The sequence below is a fragment of the Podarcis vaucheri genome (genome assembly GCF_965113315.1).
Source record: "Podarcis vaucheri genome assembly, chromosome: 7".
In the NCBI taxonomy this organism is placed as follows: Eukaryota; Metazoa; Chordata; class Lepidosauria; order Squamata; family Lacertidae; genus Podarcis; species Podarcis vaucheri.
In genome coordinates, this window is record NC_138765.1 from 78,528,923 (window position 1) to 78,550,552 (window position 21,630).

The 21,630-nt window shown below is 43.1% G+C and overlaps 1 protein-coding gene and 1 long non-coding RNA gene across 2 annotated transcripts; one reads left to right on the forward strand and one right to left on the reverse strand.

The window, feature by feature from the left end:
* Positions 1–343: 343 nt before the first annotated feature.
* Positions 344–21,341, reverse strand: CTNNBIP1 (catenin beta interacting protein 1). The gene is made up of 3 exons (XM_082230728.1): positions 21,226–21,341; positions 18,986–19,076; positions 344–676 (listed from the first exon to the last, which is right to left on the reverse strand). Exons 1-3 carry the CDS (start codon positions 21,319–21,321, stop codon positions 618–620), a joined length of 246 nt encoding a protein of 81 aa, XP_082086854.1. The 5' UTR covers positions 21,322–21,341; the 3' UTR covers positions 344–617.
* LOC309536496 lies at positions 8,644–9,136 on the forward strand. Its single transcript, XR_014221525.1, has 2 exons — positions 8,644–8,801; positions 8,907–9,136. It is a non-coding gene; the product is annotated as an uncharacterized lncRNA (long non-coding RNA).
* Positions 21,342–21,630: the final 289 nt, after the last annotated feature.

The window sequence follows — 21,630 nt, forward strand, 5'->3', positions numbered from 1 at the left end:
ACAATAAATGTGAAGCAATAACTAAATACGTTAATTCCCTCTACCCTTCTTCCCTCCCCCTACAAATTTTAGCAAGGAAAACACTGATGTCAGCAAAACACCTGAAAGCCACTCATTTTGCAAACAGCAGCAACAGTCCATTTCCAGTCTCACACAGCCACGCCCCTCTCCAAAAACACACACAAGCATGACCTAAATAAGCACCAGAGCTTGAAGGCTTTTAGAAGTAGGATGTCAGCAATAATTCTTAAAAATACAAAATTAAAAATTAAGGGGAGTGTTTCCACTGGTCAAGTTTCCTTCCTTTAGCTAGCCAATCAGAGTCCGCTTTTTTTTGGGGGGGGAGCCAATCATGAAAGCATTCCTAGAGTTGTCCTTGATTTAAACTGCCTTGCTGACCCACCAACAGGGCATAAAGAACAGACGGCTGTGAAATGCATTCAGGTGGTCAGGTAACAGGAAAACTGAATTCAATGGGTTGGGGAAGGCTACCACGGGACAAGACAAAAAAAATCAGGGGAGGGCAAAGGAACTCATGATTGTCCGGCCATCTTCCTCGATTTCCTAGAGCTTATTTGCCCTGCTCCAGCTCTGAATTGCTCCAACAGCCCTTCAAGCTACTGTCTTCTGTCTTCAGTCTCCGATCTGGAAAATGCCATCACCCCATCCTCAGCACCTGTAGAGGAAAGGCAAAAAATGGGATGTTATTGGACAGGTAGGTTTTATTTGCTTAGACAAAGAGTAAGACATGCTAGCCAGTTTCCTGCATTGTGAGGAGATCTATTTCCCTAAAGCTAGGAGGAGCTGTGGGGAAAGAGAAATATGCCCATTATTAGGGCAGATAATTACTATTCTTTATCACTGTTTGTCTGCAGGCTTTGAGGAGCTTTCAAATGATTGGCTACAAGGTTTTGAGAGAAAGAGAGTGTTAAATGCAAGTTATAACACCTTATTTTCACCTTGTGTTCAGAGGAATCAATGTTGTTCCCAAACACTGATTATAATTAAAACCTACAGTGCATTCTGAGAGCGAGCTAAAGTGCTTCTTTTTAAAGATGACGGAAAGTGTTAAATGACTCAGAAATCCAAAAGAACATAGCAAAGATGACAGATCAGAGACCTGGCATGCACAAGCCAGCAGTGCTGTGCATGGGTTGTAAAAGTGATCCTCCCATTCCTCCCTAATTCGAAACCCTCCCCCTTGTATCATATGCAGACAGATGTTGATCCTTTTGTCCCACTGGCTAGAAAATTCACTACTTGCTCTGTTGAGTGATGCTGAATATGAGACAAAGGACTACAGGGCAAGGTTAAATAGTGCTAGCTATTTTGCTTTCCTCCTCAAATCATCCATATACTAATACTTATAAATTACTGGGTTTCCTAGCTTTGCTGGAGTGGTTGTGGTGTACAAGATTACTGTTGTTAAACTGCAAAGACCTAGGTCTGAATCTGCACTTAGCATTGAAAATAACTGGTTAACTGTGGGATGACAGGCACATTTTCTCAGCCCAACCTACCTCAAAGGGTTGTTGTGAGGATAAAAGAGGGAGACTATGCTATGTATGCTAACCTCAAACTCCCAGGGAGCTAGTACATAAACGTAAATTTAATAATAATAATAATAATAATAATAATAATAATAGCAGCATTTTAATTACAGGGAAGCAACTTGTCTCAGTCCACTTCACCACACCTGCTGTTACACAAGGTCCTTGCTGTCTTGGTAAAAATCCCTTATTCCTATCTTCCAGTGGCCTGTAACTGGAAGTTCCTAGTTCTTTTTCTTTTATAGCAAGACATTTATGAAGTAATATGGGGATGGAATGTTACTGCTTCCAGAAACCACACCAATAGGAAAGTCCCTGGATGAGTGCAATCCCTGAGTCTTCAAGTGGTAACTTGCTGCAGTCTGTGTGCAACCAGCCTGTCCTGTTAGGGAGATGAGAAGATCAAAATCTGGGGAAGCACAAACAGCCTTCTCCCCACTTAGGAAGACAATACAGGCAAGTTGGCTTTCCAAATGGCTACATCAACCCTAACAAGCTACCATTCCATAAAACAGGTAACCTGCACCCACTTGATGACCTATTGTGAACTATTTGTTCAGTACTTCGCTGACAAAATTGCTTGGATCCTTTCTGATTTGGATGCTATAGTTGATACAGGTCCAGTGGATGTAACTTTGGCCTCTGCTTGTCCAGCATAAATTGATACTTTTCCATTTGTACAGCCTGAGGATGTGGACAGGATCCTTGGAAATGTGAGAGCTACACGTGTGCTAGATCACTGCACAAGGGCTGGCAAGGGGGTGCCCCTCTGGTCAATGCATCCTTACAACAAGGCAGGATTCCAGTGAGCCTAAAGGAGGCAGTTATAAGACCTCTGTTGAAAAAGCCCTCCCTGAATTCCACGGTACATCTCAGCTCAGGGGTTTCTGGAGGAGACCGATTACCTAAATCCATTTCAATGGATTTAGGTAAACCTGTTCCTGGTTTCAGGCCTGGTTATAGGTCACAGACGGCTTTGGTTGCCTTGGTAGATGACCTATGCCAGGAACAGGGCAAGGGGAGTGTGTCCTGTTGGCTCTGCTGGACCTCTTGATGGTTTTCAATACTACTGGCCATGTTATCCTTCTGGACTGTCTTGCTGGGATGGCACTTGGAGGCACTGTTGCACAGTGGCTGTTCCATCCTGGAGGAGCAAATCCAAAGGTGGCGCTGGGGGACTCCTGCTTGATGCCTTGGTCATTGGCCTACAGGGTCCCTCAGGGTTCTGTTCTGTTCTGTCCCCCATGCTATTTAACATTTACATGAGAGGTTGTCCAGAGTTTCAGGGTTTGGTGTCACCAGTATGCTGATGACACCTAAATCAAAGGAAGCTGTCTTGGTTCTAAGTCAGCATCTATCATCAGTAATGGACTGGATAAGAGTGAACAAATTGAAACTTAATCCAGACAAGACAGAGGCGATCTTGGTCAGTCGGAAGGGAGAACAGGGAATAAGGAATCAGCCTGTGCTGGATGGAGTCAAACTCCTCCTGAAAACCCAGGTTCGCAGTTTAGACGTACATCTAGACTCAGTCCTGAGCATGGGTGCCCAGGTTTCTTCAGTGGCCAGGAATGCATTTGCAGAGTTAAATTTAGTGCACTAGCTGTGCCCATTCCATGAGGTGTTTGATTTGGCACATCTGGTAGTTAAGCCACTTTTGTGCACTGCTGGGAATGCAGTGCAGGATGGCCAAGATCTACAACAGAACTTTCCACTCCCAGGACCCACCTAAGAGGGCTAAAAACTATCGACATGACTAGTTACAAAATGGGGTGCAGGGCGGAAGTCAGTCACAAAACAGCAGCAGGTAGAGGCAGAGTCTGACGTTATCAGTCAGCTATTACCACAATCATTTCCCCTCTTTGGAAACAGTTAAATTATTTGGCACAGCAGGTTCCATAGTTCAGCCTTCTTAAAAGCTAAGGAAAACATTGAATTTGGTCATATTGTGACTCAGACTCTCAATTTTAGGCAGAAATTGCTGTTTCAGAGGCTCTAGGGGAGAAGAGGACCTCAAAATATTTTTACTTCATTTCGGGTCATTTCTCCTTTCACACGTGTACCCTATTTCAACTGCAAACTGATAGTTCCTTTATCTCTCTTCCTGCTCTTACATTCACTTCCTCCTCCTCTAATAGTTTCCCTCTTATTATTCTATTCCTCTTGATTCCCAGTTTTTATATTATACGATAGTTATTGCTATTATTATTAAAAGATTGACCTCTCTCTTTCTAATTCACTTCAATGCCACAACCAGTTCTTTCCTTTACAGAATGGAGGAGCGGCTTCCTGGCTTGGCAAATGACTGCATGGGAAGGAAGGAGGACTGGGGTGGGGGGTATAAGCAGAGATGTGAAGCAGAGGGCCCAGAAGCCCAATGTGCTTCTCCTTTCCCTCTCTCTCGGTCTGCCCTTCCTTCCTTCCCTCCCTCCCCATCCCCTCTCTTCTATTACCCTGTCCTCTACTTCTTTCCCTTCTAACTTGGTATGATACAGCCTCACTCTCTATCTCCTGCTCCCATGCATGCATGTATACCATGTGTGAAGAGAGTGGCTGCCATTGGCTAGGGGGCAGGTGACTGCCCACTAGTAATCCCTAGCCCAGCAGGCTAAGAAATGGTGCTCTAGGACACATGGGGCGGAAGGAGAAAGATGATCCATCTAGTTAGCCTTGAGCCCCTCCTTAAAGCAGGCTTCTGGACAGCAAGGTGGTCTTATGGGGAATGTCTGTGCCATGTTTAATTTGCTGCAGAACTTCTGGCCTCCCAAGGCTGACACAGAGGAAGCTGCTGGTACTTTCATCTGCAGATCCTCTAGCAGCAATGATCAGAATCAAATTAAGAAGCGGCATGTTTTCCAAGAGTCCCCACCCACATGGCTGCGGATGTTTAGCTAAGCCTTCAATTGATCTTTAGTTTTAAAAATGATCTTTGCCATTCAAGTGCAACTGATAACACAAAAGCATTTTTCCCCCTTGGCCCCACACAAACTAATTAGGCCTGCATGAACGGATTATTTCCTTTAATAAGGCTTTCTTTGAAGCCTCTTGGTTAAAAGGATTAGATAGCAGAGAGAGCAGTTCCAAATGCAACACATCAACAGACTCAAGTTTTTTCTTCCTCCTGAAAGACACTCAAGGAAGCCACTTTGCAGTTTTTGCTGATGGAAGATTAATTTAAGTTACTATCTTTTGGCAACTTAGTTCAAAGCAATGCATTGCCCCTGGGCAGAGATCAATGGTAAGGAGATGGTTATGACAACAGTTTTATTTCTTGCAAAGTTGCTTTAGTTATGAGTAGAGAAAGCAACTCACAGACCCACCACTCACAGGCTCATTTTGGTCAGAACAGAGTACTCTTGGATTTAGAAAGGAAGCACGGCTGCTAAGTGTCATGGACTGGTTGGATGCAAAGGAATGGTGGGAGCCAGCAGAGGAGCCACCAAGAGAAGAAGGCTCAGAGCCTGGAGATTGGTGGTGGGACGGTGATGAGTGTTCACAGGGAAAAGCGGGAAAAGATTGGGAGGTGGTGGTGTCGGAACACATCATTTGGAAAAATGTGTTCCTCTGACTGGAAGCCTGAGATCCGTGTTTATAATGTTTATTTTATATTACAATTTACTAACTGTTAGTAGCACAAAAGGGAAAACCTGAACACCACACAAATGCAAGGGGAATTAGTGATCCTATAAAAAAGAAACTCACAGATTCACAAATCCCCTAGGGGATCAACACCAAGTGACAGCCCCAGGTTCAAATGAAGGACAAGGAGGTAGCAGTCATTTTTGGCAAAGGAATAACCTTTAAAATTCACTCAATTCTGAAATACAATAATGGTAGATATGTTTTTACTAATGGGACAATGAATGGATCTGTATATGCACCAAGTCTGAAGCAACTTCATTTTATTCAGAAGGTATTACATACACTCCAACATTTCTCCAATGACATTGGAGGGATGTCCCATTGCATAGTGATAATTTTACTATTTATACCCCACACATCTTATTGGGTTGCCCCAGCACTCTGAGCAGCTTCCAACATATATAGAAACATAATAAAACATTAAACATTTGAAGAAAAAAAAACCTTCCCTATACAGGATTGTCTTCAGGCGGCTTGGAGGTTGGATAACTCTATACCCTCCAACATTTATCCAATGAAAATAGGGAAATCCTATGGAAAAGTAGGACATTCCAGGATCAAATCAAAAACTGGGACGGCTTCTCTGAATCAGGAACACCCCTGGAAAATAGGGACACTTTGAGGGTCTGGCATTATGTAAATTCAATAAACTTGCTAAAGGGAGAAGCCATACTAGAGGGTGACTTCAACCTTAATGTATGAGCAGTCTCTCTAAAAGACTTGAGCAAGGGCGCCACCTGGAGGAACTTTTTAAAAGATAAAGACCTTGATTTTTTCTTTTTACATCTGTTTGCCAAAAGTCTAGATTTTTTACTTCCATATTCATAAAAGTGTTGTTTCACTTATAAGATGTTGACTAGTGTGTTATTAATTTCTAGTCTATATCTTGCTTCGTTCAATTACTCCGAGATGTTTTGAACCTGAACTTTTATATTTAGTTAGCAGATCAGTAATTTCCATGAGGGACGCGGGTGGCGCTGTGGGCTAAAGCCTCAGCGCCTAGGGCTTGCCGATCGAAAGGTCGGCGGTTCGAATCCCCGCGGCGGGGTGCGCTCCCGCTGCTCGGTCCCAGCGCCTGCCCACCTAGCAGTTCGAAAGCACCCTCGGGTGCAAGTAGATAAATAGGTACCGCTTACCAGCGGGAAGGTAAACGGCGTTCCGTGTGCAGCTCTGGCTCGCCAGAGCAGTGTTGTCACGCTGGCCACGTGACCCGGAAGTGTCTTCGGACAGCGCTGGCCCCCGGCCAATAGATGTGAGATGGGCGCACAAACCCCAGAGTCTGTCAAGACTGGCCCGTTCGGGCAGGGGTACCTTTACCTTTACTAATTTCCATTTACATAGTTTGGTTATTGTTGAAGAGGTTTAATATATGATCTTCCTTTGAGACATACACCTCTTGTCACTGCTTTCATAGCTTCCCCAAGGCTGGTAGAATTGGTGCTGTTATTGTTGTATTCCTTAAAATAGAATTGTAGGGTTTCTGCTATCCTTTATCTAGATAGTTGATTGGTCTCTAAAATAGGGTTAAATGGATTTGGATTTCATTGCTCAGTCCTATGGTCACTTCTACTGGAGCATGGTCAGTAATCTTGATGTTACCAATATTCATTGATTCTGTGAAGGGAAATAACTGTGGAGTGAGCAGTTACAAGTTTATAATCCGGATTGAGAACCATGTTGGCTTGAATGAAATTTAAAACTGAATTCTTTTGTATTTTCTTTGCAACTTGTATCATATAAGTTCCATTTTGGAAGAGTCATAGTAATTGTATGCATCTTATTTTTCTTTTGCCTCCATCTTTTAAGTGGAGGAGGAATAAGGATCTGGAAGAAACCACTGTCTGGACAAACATTACTGAAGCTTTAGTAAGCTAAGGAGCTTAGTGTGTTGAGATAAATTAAGTGCAAAGTCTTTAAAAAGAGCTTAAAAAAAATAAAGTCAGTGATCTTTCAAGCATTCTGCAAAACACCTATTAGTTAGTGAAAACATCTCAATCATGTGAAGGACTATTAAATTCTCATTTTTACAGGATGAGGTACAAATCTCAAACACACAAAATTACACTGAAAGATCAGTGTCCTAGTTCCAAATTAAACTAGAGAGCTTGGAGCCCAAGTTATTTTCCTGGAAGTCACTGGGTGGAATTCAATGTAGCACAGTTATAAATGTTTCATCTGCACAAGCTTTTCAGTTTACTGGATGCAATGATCTCCCTCCCCCTCACTGCTTGGGGTTATCCCCACCCGCACCCCCGCCAATTTGAAGTGGGAGGGATTGCAGAGTGGGAGGAGAGGAATCCCCATTCACAAACACAAGGGGCTTATTAGGTGAATCCCACTCATTAGTCAAACTGCAGTGGATATATCCAACAAAGACAATAAACAAACAAAACAAAACAAAACAAACTTCACTAAAGTTAAAAAGGCATGCTAAAAAGTCAAAAATTGAAGATTCAATGTAAGACCAGTTTCTGTTTGTGGTTTAACTATTGTGGCAGATCTTCTATATTCATTTATTTCTTTGCCCTACTTACACAAGTCCCAAGGATAATAATGTAAGCCATTCTGAACTTCTTAGAAGGCTAGGAAGTATAAAAATGCATCAAGAGCTACACTCTCTGTGTACAGAACCTTGCGTCAATTTGTTACCTTGAGGGTCATAACCGATCCTCTGCTGCTATTCTATCCTTTGTCAAAATTTATGGACTAGACAACACTAGTGTTTGAAAAACATCCATACCTGTTTGCTATTTGGGTGCATTTGAAAAGAAAATTATTAATATGATGAATTCCAAAGAGGTAGCTGCAGAACCTGTCTTAAAAGCAGATATTTATTGAGACACCAGCTTTCAAGTGTTGCAGGCTACTCCAATTGTATGGTGGGCGATGTCTCTCTCTCTCTCTCTCTCACACACACACACACACACTTGGAAATAATGAAATCAGAAGTTCATGAAAGGCAAGGGGCAGTAGAAAGTGGGTCCCATTTTCCTGCAGAGTCCAAATATATACTAACAAAGTGGAGCTGTCCACTTTCAGCTATCTTTCTTGCTATGCTGACTTATCACAGACAGCTGCTTATTGGGAGTAGATCAGTCTGATTTTATTGCTTTGGCTCCAGTCCACAAAGGGGCTCAAAGGTGACAGAGGACTCTCTGTTCTTGTTACAAATATGATGCTGCTGGGTTCATAAGAGCAGCCCTGCTGAATCAGATCAAAGGCCCCTAGTAGCTCCTTCGTAGTAAGAGCTAAGACTGAGAGAGATGCTATGCAGGTTCTACCAGAATCACATCCTTTTGGGGGAAGGGGGGAAATCAACCAAAAAGAGCAAGGCAGAACAAGGCAGGAGATCCAAGCAGCAGGCTTCTTCTTCTAATGTGCACTACTTTTAAACCCAGAGGTGCCTTTGGTGTGGAAATTCCATGGAAGCAGGGTTTCCTAGCAACAACAAGATAACAGATGACATCATGGCCCACAAAGTAGATGAACAGAGTTATCTAACAGACAGCAGATGCTTCTTCCTCCCCCATCCCAATCCCAATCCCCACTCTCTTCCAAAACCCCATTTTTTAAAAAAGAAGAGGAAAGAAAATCTCTAGTGGATCTTATGTAAGCACAGGGGACTTATTTCAAGATAATCCTCCCAGCCTTCCAAAAGCCCCACTACCAATTTCAGCAGCCCAAATCAGTTTTCTTTTCTTTGCCCTATTACAGATTACAGTGGCCAGAGCAGAAGAGTTTACAAAGCAACACCCCAAGAAATCGCTAGCTGCACAGAAGACAGGAAGATTTCCACTGTTAGATTATATATAGCCAAATTACACAAAGAAGCTAGAGGAAGATGCAGAAATGGATGGCATCTATTTAATTTCTTAAGTACCATCATTCACTGAAGAACCCAAATCATCTGGAATAAAATCTTAGGTGAAGATGAAATAATTAAAGGTTGTAGTCTGTCTTAGTCCTACTCATGGTAGACCTATTTATATAACCCTTTGAGGCCCAGTAACTTCAACTGGTCTATCTTAGATATTGAAAGCAAACCTTTTAGAAAAAGATAGTAAAGGTAATCAAGTTTTGTAAGTAGTCAATACCCAGTTAAACCTAATTCACTGAGCTACAAGAAGTTCTTTTCAGGAGACAAACTGTGCAAATGAGGTTTAAGCAGTAGATCCAACCAAAACTGTTCCACTGGGCTGCATGTGGGCAGCTCTGCCATACAGAGAGAAATATGTAAGGGAGAAAGTTTCTAGCTTAGTCTTCAACTCAACATGCCAGTTTTCTGTGAGAAGAGAAATTTTCTAGCATAGAAGATGGTCCCTTAATGGGAGTCACAAAAGGCAGTGTGAAGCAACACAGTTCAAAAACAAGTTTATTGCCTCATCCCATTTTCTGAAAGCGGACCTGATTTGCAAACCTTTTTTGGGCCAGAAGTGGCAATTTGAGATGAGGTTGCCTATTACCGTATTTTTCACTCTATAACACGCACCTGACCATAACACACACATCGTTTTTAGAGGAGGAAAACAAAGGGGGAAATTCTGAATGAAACAGTGGATGTATCATTTTTGTGCCTCATGCTGTGGCCACAGACATGTGATCTGATGGTGAGTTTGGGGTAGCCCAATGCAAAAATCCTGAGAATCCCTGTGGATCTGTGCTCTGTAACCACATTTTTGCACCATTGTGGCCCCAGGCAACAGTGGGTGCGTGATTTTTTGGTGCAGGCTGTAGCCATGGACATGCTGTGTAATCTGATGGTGAATTTAGGGGGACCCAATGCAAAGATCCTGAGGATCCATGTGGATCCATGCTTTGTAACCACGTTTTTGCACCATTGCAGCCCCAGGCAACAGTGGGTGCGTGATTTGTTTGGTGCAGGCTGTAGCCATGGACATGTAATGTGATCTGATGGTGAATTTGGGGTGACCCAATGCAAAGATCCTGAGGATCCATGTGGATCCATGCTTTGTAACCACGTTTTAAGTGGGGAGGGAAGGAAAAACACAGAAGGGACAAGGAGTACGAGAGGGGTGTGCAGAGAAGCAGCTGGCTAAGAATGCAGGAGAGGGGTTTAATGGGAGGGAGGAAAGGAAGGCAAAAGTTTTCCCCCACACACTCACCCAAGCCAGCCCTCTCTCTCTCTCTCTCTCTCTCTCTCTCTCTCTCTCTCTCTCTCTCTTCTCTCCTGCCTGTTTTCCGGCTGCCTGCGAGTCCCTAAAATGCTTCCCTGGACGCAGCAGCACCAGAGCACGGAGAGGAATTAGAAGGAAGGACGCGGTCCTTTCATTTCCCCTCTGCCAGGGGATTTGCCTGCTCTTTGTTCCGTTTGAGCAAACAGCAACCGAAACAAAAGAGGGTGGGCAGTAAGACCCTGAGGCAGAATGCAGGAAAGCAACAGCTTCCTCTCTCACGGAGCTCCTTTCTCCCTGACGCTTACAATTGGATTTTTGCCTGATTTTTGCCTCTGCGCTCAAGAGGGTTGGCTCCAGGGACCACACATTCGCTCAATAACATGCACAGACATTTCCCCTTACTTTTGAGGAGAAAAAAATCTGCGTGTTATAGAGAGAAAAGTACGGTAATTGAAAACCTGTGCTTAGTAAGCAGCTTGTGTGGCTGATTATTTGTTTGTTTGTTTCATGTGTGAGGCGCTGGACATGGAGCAGACTCAGGTGATGTACAATCAAATTTAAAAACTTTGTGAATTCCATCAAACGCCTAGGTGGAAAGGAAAATCTTCACCTGTCATGTAAACTATGTCAGTGTCAGTGCCAGGAAGGTTTATGTCTCACTTCTGAGAGCATTTCGCTACTGCTGGTGGTGTCACAACAGAAAAGGCCCTCTCCCTTACTGGCACCCTCTAAGCCTCTCTCAAATAGGACACACAAGAAGGGTTTCAGATGATGCTTGTGAGGTCTGGTATATTCTTGAAGAAGTAAAAAAGCAAAGCCTAAGATCAGAAGGGAGGTGGTGGGGCACTGTTGCTATTTGTCCCAGCTAAGCAGCAAATGACAATGCTGAAAATAACCAGTCTGTAGAAATAAATGCTGACTGGGTTGCTGGAGATTGAGAATTCAGTCCAACATTTCATACAGCAGTTGAGGAATCTACACCAGTTACTACACCAACAACTCACAGGAGGAGTGAACCTAAGATCACTCCCAAGCTGAAGTGAAGACTTCAGTTGCAGCTTGTTCAAACAAAGCTGTTGGCACAGAGCCTAAGATAGCTGGCTACTTCACTGATGAGAGTATCAACTCACCCCTAGCCAAGCTTATAAATAGCCAACTGCCTGTGGAGACTAAGAAATTGCTTCCAGGTGATCAGGTGGAACAGTTGTTTACTTTTAAGGCACAAATGACTGCCAATGATACATGGGAGCAGGTAGGCTACTATTTATATAATTTTTTACAGACCTATTTGCAAAGCTGTTCTTGGCAAAATCATCTAGACTTGTGCTTAACCAGACTGTTCTACGTTCATGTGTGCGCATGCACAGATATTTTAACTCTTCATCTTGCATTAATCTGCCCTAAGTCTATACAGGAAAAAAATATTTAAAGGCATTGTGTGGTCCAGCATAATTCTTAACATGAAAAATAGCTTGCACAAGGCAGTGGAAGAGCCTGTTGCCACAGGACAATTGCTGTGAATCTGAACTGGTGAACCATGAATATTATTTCCCAGGCAGCAGGACCTGAAGCTGTGTCTGCAGTTACAGTTCCAACCAGAATTTACTTCCTCTCTCCCTCCTGCCAAACCAAATTTTGATTTTTATAGTGGCCTGAGGTTTCATTACAGTCCCTGTCTGGTTCTCCAGCAATACAATGGCACCTTCTAGCTACGGTGTATTCATCTGCTTTTCCCGTATTTTATTTCCAAAGGGAATACACTTGTTGCTCCCCCAAAGGCAAAGGAAACTAGTGTGATAAATTCACCAGCTGATCAACAAGAGTAGCAAACTGCTTGCAGGCCACAACAATTATTATTAATAAATGGTGCCAAAAGAGAAACAGAGGAACTTTGCCATGGTTAGGAGGTAAACAAACATCAGAAAGTAAGGGCACAGGTCCATAGCTCAGACAGGTAACCTTTACAATCAATATGGTTTTGGAAAGGAAAACACATCACTGCCTGGAAAGCAAGCAGAATATTTGCTTAATGCCTGGGAATCAGATCTGAATCTATATGAACATTATTGTTGACACTTTCAGTAGCATGAAAAGGAACTAGAAAAAAATTCTGCACACATGCTCATTGGCCAATTGCTATTCAACCTGCCCGCTTACAAAGGTCTCTGGTATCTACTCTCAAATTGTCTTCAACTTTTTCAAACCCAGGAACCACCTTCAGCTCAAACATGCATCTAGGAACCAGTTTCTTATATTTTCCTTACTTTGTGGTGCATGATGGTAGTGCTACCAGTCTGTTCACATGATATGCAAACATCCTTCTACTATTCAAGGTTAAGAACTGAGTTCAAGTGGCGCACAAAAAAACAGACCTTAAACCTGTTTAATTCTGCAGCTGCATGCCCAAACAATGCTCTCCAAACTACCTCCAAGAGGCATGCCCTCCTAGGGTGACTGGGACAACCCAGTCCAATGGGTGGGATACAAAGAAAAAAATATTATTATCATTATCATTATTATTCCAATAATTAGCTGCTTGGCAGGAAAAGGGGGATTCTGTCTCAGTGCAGCAGTCTTTTCCTTTTTTGTTTGTTTTTTATTATTAAAGATTTATTAGTTTGAAAAATACGTGCATCGTCTCTTTTTCAAGTTGTGTTTTCTATGGATCAGTTTCATTTGTTGTGAGACATAGGTGTTGCATGCAGTAGTACGTTGGAAAGAAAAGGGGGGAGAGGGGTATGGTGAGTGGGGTGGGGTAGTAATGCTTCTATCCTTCTATGTGTGGGGTTTTGTGTCAGCGTCACTTGGATGAGTTCTCTAACTATTCGCTTGTTATATTTCCTTGGTGATGAGAGAGGTTGGGGGTGGCCTAGGGTGTGGTTGGCTGTAGTGAGATATATTTATTTATGTGTGTGAGTGTGAGTGTGTGAGGGGGTGGATTTTTGGATCAGGCTAGCCATATTGATTTGTATGCTGTTGGTGGATTCTTGTTGTTGTATTGTTGGGCTATGCATATGATAAAGGGGAACCATACTGGGGCGACACAGCTTCCACTCTGGAAATATTTTCATATTTTCTTGCCATTTATCCCTTTTTAAAAAGAAATTGAATAGCCTTGAAGGTTTGGAAACTGGTTTATAGCGTTGAACAGCAGACAAAGCTGCAGGCGCTCACTAGATGCTGCATTCACTAGTGGATATGTCTGTTGTTCAGCATGAACACAGATTTTGTGAACAGAAAAAACCAAGTAGGAAGCCAGTTGTGAAGATTCCCATTAGATGATTCATCTTAGCAAGTCCCAGTTTCCACAGGTGTCTTTGAGCTGCTCAATTCCATGGCAGACTCCAAAATTATGCCCAAAAGCTATGTTGAGTGACTCACACCAACTGTGTCTGGGCTAGAAAAAGGCAGATGTGACAAATAATGGAATCACAATAATAGGTGGGAGGGGAGCAATTTTATAATGTGATCTGGCTTCCTGTAAAGATGATCCGACGTTAGGGTGTTTTCTACAGCATGATTTATGTGGTTGAAACTCCCTTATTAAATTCTTCTCTACCTCTTTAGAACCAAGGCTACAAATCTGCCTTTTGAAAATGACCCTTTATTTATTTATTTTCCCCCAAGGAGATCAGGACTATCTCATCTCAGAGCCACCCTGCGATTAGAAGAGAGCAAACGGCCCCTAGTCACTCAGCAGGTTTCATGGAAGAACAAAAATTAGACCAAGCATTTCCCTGGTCCAACACTTTACTGATGCCCTTCAAATGTTGTTGGACTACAGTTCCCATCATCCCTGATCTCTGGCTGCACTGGCTAGGGCTGATGGGAGTTGGAGTACCACAACATTTGGAGGGCCACAGATTGAGGATGTACTATACTACCCCGTACCGGCTCTCTAACCAGAGGTGTTGCAATTCTGTAGGCAGCTGCTGGGAACATTTTCAGTAACAGCTTCAAATCAGTGCACCTTTGTTTCTCTGGCATGTATCTACAACATTTTGGGAATGAGTGGTGAAAACACAATATATGTTTATTTATTTATTTTTTATAAAAGTATTCATACCCTGCCCTCTCATAACGTATCATGACAGTGTTCAGCAACATAAACATAAACACACACCCACACACACACCATTAAAGAGAGTACAGAACAATCATTAACATGACTGGTTACTCAAGAAAATGTCAAATAACTGCATAGGCCTGACAGAATGTTGCTAAAAGCAAACCTTCCTCCATAGCCTTCAAAGTACAGTGGTGCCTCGCAAGACGAAGAGAATCCGTTCTGTGATTCTCTTCGTCTAGCGGTTTTTTCGTCTTGCGAAGCAAGCCCATTGACGGATTAGCAGATTAGCGTCTTTTAGCGTCTTATCTGCTGATCGGATCAGCTGCTAAGCGGCTTAGCGGCTTAGAAAAAGGGGGGGAAAGGAAAAAAAAACCAGCAGGAACTCGCATTGTCGTCTTGCGAAGCAAGCCCATAGGAAATTCGTTTTGCGAAGCACCTCCAAAACGGAAAACTCTTTCATCTAGCGAGTTTTCCGTCTTGCGAGGCATTCGTCTTGCGGGGCACCACTGTATCCTTTTCCTTTGTTCACGTGCAAAAAAGAAGATCCTAACTGTGTGATAGCAGGAAGGAAAACACAGAACAATGCAAGGCATCCCAGCAAAACAAAGTATTACAATCCTGAATCTAAATCTTATCTGACCCCCGTCTACTTTCAAACCTCAGGCAACTTTCTTCCCCTAAAACAGTACTCTACAACCTTGGGTCCACCATTGCTGTAGGATTACATCTCCCATCATGCCTGATCACTGGCTAAGCTGGCTGGGGATGATGGGGAGTCACAGTTCAACACCAAATGAGGACTTAGGGTTGAAGAATATTGCACAAAATTCACAGTGCAGGCTGAGTGGCTCCCCTAGCCTAGCCCATCAACCTATCTGCACAGAGTATATTTGCATCTCAGCTCTGTGCTCCCCAAGGGACCTGGCTCTCTCCAAGAACCAACAAGGCACGGTTGCTGCAGCAAACAGTGGTGGTGGAGTCACCAAGGTCCTACTTTAACGACCACACAGATTCTGCTTTCCAGTCTCATTATGCAAATAACCAACAGCACAACCTAACTGCAACCTCTTCATTTTAAAAAGCAAAAAACCCCAGATGCATCCAACTGTATTTGCACAGAGCGTTTCAAGAGTGTAACGCCTTTCAGTTTATCTGACAAGTAGCAGCTTAGCACAAACCCTCAAGAGCTGCTGCTTTTGCTCCTTCTTTAATAGGCGGGGAACTAATGCAGAATAGATCAAAACAGATGACTGAGAAAGAAGGCGGCCAACATTCCCTCAGGCATGTACTTACAGATTAAGGCCTCCATTCTTCAGATCTTTCATACCTCTGAGCCCCTGCCGAAGAACAAACCTTGGAGTTCGGTTTCAAAATATCCCTTGGTGTCAAAGACTCCAAGAGGAACAGCTTGCATTTTGAGAAGTACTGTGCTAATTACCTTCCAGTGAATTGTTAATATCACTTTCAATGCAGCACTTCCAGATTGCAAGGTAGGGAATTCTAGAGCTTTCCAGCTTTCACCCATGTTTCTATGACAGCCATGCAGCTTATTCCCACTCTGAACTCCTCCACAGAACTTAAAGCATCTCCAAATCCTTTCTGCCAACATATTTGGCAAATGTCTAAATCACACTGAAATGGGAGTGCAGCCCATCTGTTAAAGAATGAAGACTGAACAGCATAACCGACGTTAGATCATCTAACATGGCTATTCTGCACATAAGAGACCAATGTCTTTGGGTGAAGTGACAAACTAACCCTACCTGAAGCCAAGATTTGCCACTCAGCAACCAGTTACCATTTTCTAGGGTTGAGGTAGCCAAAGTGGTGCCCTCCAGGTGGTGCTGGACTACAACTCTCATCAGCTCAGCATGGCCAATGGTCAGAGATTATGGAGGTTGTAGTCTAACAACACCGGGGGGGGGCACTAGGTTGGCTGCTCCAGCCTAGGGACTAGAAATTGAACCAGTCTTCAGCATACATCTCACTGCTTTCTAGCTATGTCAACAAAGGCATAGCTGAGCAACTGCCACAGTGTTTGCCGTTGCAGAGGCAGGGAGTTGGTCCAGATGAGAACAGAATATGCAAAAGGCAGAATTTCTATTAAATGGAAAAAAGCAAAACCTTCATGTATGATCAAGCTATGAAAGTTTGAGTTTACAAATTTAGAAATGTGGCTGGATTCAGGAGAATGTGGAACTCCACGGTCAGGATCTGAGGAACCATTAAATTAATACCCAGCCCCAAAGGGGATTTAGATGGATCTTTGATGCACATCAAAAGTTTTGCAAATCAGATTTTAAAATTTCCTTTGACACCTAGATGCAAGATATAGGGGTAGGGTGGTAGGAGATAAATAGACACTATTTTCTAGGGGAAATGGGAGTATTTTAAATTCAAGCATCTTAGAGGTTCTGAAATTGGTTTTTATAGGAAGCTACTGCCATCTAGTGGGACGCGGGTGGCGCTGTGGGTTAAAGCCTCAGCGCCTAGGGCTTGCCGATCGAAAGGTCGGCAGTTCGAATCCCCGCGGCGGGGTGCGCTCCCGTCGTTCGGTCCCAGCGCCTGCCAACCTAGCAGTTCGAAAGCACCCCCGGGGGCAAGTAGATAAATAGGGACCGCTTACCAGCGGGAAGGTAAACGGCGTTCCGTGTGCTGCGCTGGCTCGCCAGATGCAGCTTTGTCACGCTGGCCACGTGACCCGGAAGTGTCTCCGGACAGCGCTGGCCCCCGGCCTATAGATGTGAGATGGGCGCACAAACCCCAGAGTCTGTCAAGACTGGCCCGTTCGGGCAGGGGTACCTTTACTGCCATCTAGTGGAGAAGCTCTCCATTCAGACAACCAATTTCAGTTTGGCTAATTAAGACACTGGAATATACTTGATGTTATTTAATTACCTCCATGGTTACCTCTTCTCCTGTCCACAGAATAAGAATGAGAAAAGCAGTGATTTCCTACAGCAGAAGTTCTCAAGAGCTGTTCCTGTGAAGCTCTGCAGGTTTAAGATGGTCTTGGTTTAGAGCAGTGGGAGGGCTTCTCCAGCCCCTCCAGATGCATTACCATCCCTGACCATGGACCATGCTGGCTGGGGCTGATAGGAGCTGGAGTTCAACATCTGGAGGGCTGAACTGCATAAGCCAGTTCTCAATATTCTATCACACTTTAGAATGACAAATTAAAATAATTATTCAACATGTCTGTATTTCAATTTAAAATTTCCCCAGCAGTTTGCAATCACTAATAAACATACAAAATGGAGAACTGTGGTTTAATGTTAGTTCACAAACAGGGATCTTAGTTCATGTATAAACTGTTAAATTTAGTAACCTTTAGTAAAGTTTAAAGCTAGTAAACTGACATCAATTCTGTTTTGGACTTAATAGGGAACTTGACCTAAGCAAGACTGGCATGCCAAGGATGGGATGTAGCAAGTGTGTCCCAATGTCCATTTTCAGCTGCTAAACTACGGCTTGAAAAGCTGGGCAATGTATGACCAAACCATGTTATATTTTTTGTACTTGCCAACTGAGTGGATGTTTCAGCTTGTTCTGTACAACCTTTGGGGGATCATAGATATCTTACCAGCTGTGCATCCATTAACATTTCCACAAGCTACAAGACTCACATTGGCATCAAAATTAATACATTTCTACATTGGTCTCTTAATTTTGGTTTAATGCCTTAATAGGGAATCCTTGAGCCCCACCCTCAAGAGCTTTTGAGGAATAATGCTCCAAGAACAAAATGATTTGTAACCTCCCTCCTTCTAACAGAAGGCATCAGAGTACTCCAAGGGTTACTCCCAATTTTGGAAACCAAAACAATTAATGTCACAATGTCAGCAGGGGGCTGCTAATACCAAAGAGGGGAGATGTGGAGTCAGAATTAAGAATTCCTTCTGCGACTACAGATGCAACTTAGCTCACGGCCAAGAAAATGATCAAAACCCAAGTTCCATCATACAGGAGCCTGGAACCTACTACTGTCCTTCAGTGAACTCCCCTGCTGATGGATCGAACATTTGAAGCCCTTGTGGTTTATGCTGCTTTTTGTTCCTCAAGCATCTCTAGGATATTTAAAAAGAACTTCATCCATCATTAAAGCTGAATTTTCATCTTCTGCATCTTACATAGATCTTTGCGCCTTCCCCTTCCCACAAAAACAACAGCAGACAAATGTAATACAATCAAATAGAATCATGTTTGACAAATTTATGGGGGCACAAGACTTAGCTTTCTTGGCAAAAAATTGTGTTAACTTTCTTGCTGATTTTGGATTTATTTTAGCACAGGGAGCACAAAGTTTTTCCCTTCCTGAGTCTTGATCTTTCAACATGGTAGCATCTATGCTTTGGAACTCCCTGCTTATGAGCATTAGACAGGCATCCTCAATGTTTTATTTTAGATGCTAGATACAAAATGTTTTATTTCAGCAAGTCTGGATAGATATTTACTTTTTTCCTAAGTAAAATAATATAAATAAACCTATTCTGTAGCTTTAAAATAAGTTTAAATCCATTTCCACAAAGACCACTTATACCAATAAATATTTGGAAAGCTTACATGTCTCCCTTTCCCCTGCTACTCACCCTGATCAATTGAATGCTGAGGAAGTTGGCTAAGTTGGCTATTCACTACCCCTGCGTATGTTCTCAAGAACTCCTCTTCACTGGTGGTTAACTGTACAAGGACAAAGAAAAGCAAATCCACAAAGAGAAACTCAGCAGTAGGGTCTGTGCTTATTTACTATTCAGAGTACAATTCATCACAGTTCAGTTCAGTTTTCCTTACTGTCACTTGTACCTGGTTCCAGTCACACAAGAAGGGGTCATAAAAACAACTTCCCCTTTTTGTGAAACAGTGTGTGGACACCACTACAAATGGCAATATAAAATAAAATTACTTTGCCCAATAATTTAAAACAAGGAGAGACAGAGAGAGAGAAGAAGAAAATCCAGGTGCTACAAAACATTATTTATTATAAGCCCAGTGAGTTTCGAGGGTGGGGGGACATTTAAGGGAACATTTTAAGTAACATTTCTAACATACAATGGATACAGAGATAACTCCTGTATCGCTGGTGTGTTAATAAGCATTCCCTTGATAAATGAATTTTTCTGAAATACATTGGGCTCACGGGAAGTAATATTTTGTTGCACTTGAATTTTCTTCCCCAAGCCTCCCCCCCCCCGATAGTATTGCTACCCTGATTCTGTGGTTGGCTTCCAATGAGCAAGAGAGCCTATTATGTGTTGAAATAAACCAAAGAGTAGTCCCCAACAAGTTCCCAAGTACACTCTATACAAGCGTCCATATATCCAGCAGATGACTAAAGAATGCACAACTGAAATTATGTATTCCTCTATTAATATCATACATTCATTTTACAGTTTTAATTTTCAAAAAGGAGTAGGTAGAAAAATCACAGAAAACTAGATGTAGTATCTGAAGAATAATTACTAGCATTTAGGCTATTAGTCATCATAGCTACTATCTTGGGATCACAAGTGAGAGAATGAAAGTGCCCTCATTTTGTCCTTGTGGACTGCCTTTAGGCACCTGGTTGGCCACTATGAGAACAGGATGCTGGACTAGATGGTCCTTCAGTCTGATCCAGTTACAAGGCTTATCTTTTGTTCTTATGGGGAAAAGGTTTGTAGGCAAAAAATTAGTATTATTGTATCCTTTTTAAGCTGTAAAGTCAAGCAGAAGTAATATTATCCTGTACCACATTCAAAGTTACCGTATTTTTCACCCTATAGGACGCATTTTTCCCCCTCCAAAAATGAAAGGGAAATGTGTGTGCGTCCTATGGGGCGAATGCAGGCTTTCGCTGAAGCCTGGAGAGCGAGAGGGGTCGGTGCGGGAGTTCCCGCTGGTCTCCCAAGGCTTGCGGAGAGCTGCCTGCATCCCGAAGCCTGGGGCACGCTTCGGGCAGATATCTGCAAGCCTGGGGAGACCGGCACGACTTCCAGTCGGGCTCCCTAGGCTTGCGGATAGCAGCCTGTTCTGGGGGCTGGGGGGGGGGAAATAATTTTTTTTTCTTTATTCCCCCCCCCAAAAAAAAAACTAGGTGCGCCCTATGGGGCGAAAAATACGGTATTTAATTAGAATCATGATCTTAAACATTCCTAGTGGCACCTTCATCTGCTCAAGAGAAACTGGAACCTTTAAGGAAAGCTACAGGTAAAAAAGGGAAATGACCCCTGGATGGGTAAGTCCAGCCAAATGCGACTATGGGGTGCGGCACTCATCTCACTTTCAGGCTGAGGGAGCCAGCGTTTGTCCACAGACAGCTTTACAGGTCATGTGGTCATGTGGCCAGCATGACTAAACGGAACAGCATGATGGAAATCAGAGCGCACAGAAATGCCAGTTACCTTCCCACCTACAGTATTTATCAACTTGCACTGGTGTGCTTTCAAACTGCTAGGTTGGCAGGAACTGGGATAGAGCAGCGGGAGTTCACCCCATCACGGTGATTCGAACCACCAATCTTCTGATTGGCAAATCCAAGTGGCACAGTGGTTTAGACCATAGCGCCGCCCGAATCCCTAAGGAAAGCTATAGAAGAATGTAGGGAGGCTCTTAGTCACAAAAGTAATAATAATTGTAACTAGCTACCCCTCTAAGTTGCCCCGTACAACAAAGAATCAATTTGAGGTGAGCAAGCAAGAAATGTTTTGCAAACTGGAAAATGGCTAGCTCTCTTTAAACCCCTAGAGTGCCACAAACAACTAACATGGGCATGGTGTTCTAGAAGGCTAGTACAAATTATGCTGAACTAGTAGCTTCTGTGAGGGTCTACAAGGCTGCCTGCAATACTTACATTTGATCCCATCTTCCTAAGCATTAGCAGGACTCTGACTTTCTGCTGAATATACATCTCCTCCGGACTCTTCCCGGGGACACCCTCACGGTTCATTCCCCTCTTCCCAGTTCCTGAGACTTCTAAATATTAATCACAAACAAAAAAGATACAAGAATGGTTTAGTATCTTAAGAATAATAGGCAAAGAAAAGGCTAAATATTAACAGTTAAAACCAGCAATACCCTATCCATAGGAGCTGCCTAGTTAGGAGCAGTTCTTTCCTAAACCAGGGATGTGGAGCCTGTGGCCCTCCAGATACTGTGAGGCTCCAGTTTCCATCAGCCCTTGCCCACATAGCCAGTGATCAGCAAGAATGGAAACTGTAGTCCAACAACACCTGGAGGACCACAGGTTCCCCAACCC

What these genes read in the sequence shown, in the direction of transcription:
- CTNNBIP1 (XM_082230728.1), bottom strand. Translation starts at nt 21,321, where the DNA reads ATGAACCGTGAGGGTGTCCCCGGGAAGAGTCCGGAGGAGATGTATATT. An exon ending in TTAGGAAGATGGGATCAAAT is followed by an intron (nt 19,077 to 21,225) that starts GTAAGTATTGCA and finishes GTCCTTGTACAG; the next exon opens with TTAACCACCAGTGAAGAGGA. An exon ending in TCAGCATTCAATTGATCAGG is followed by an intron (nt 677 to 18,985) that starts GTGAGTAGCAGG and finishes TTTCCTCTACAG; the next exon opens with GTGCTGAGGATGGGGTGATG.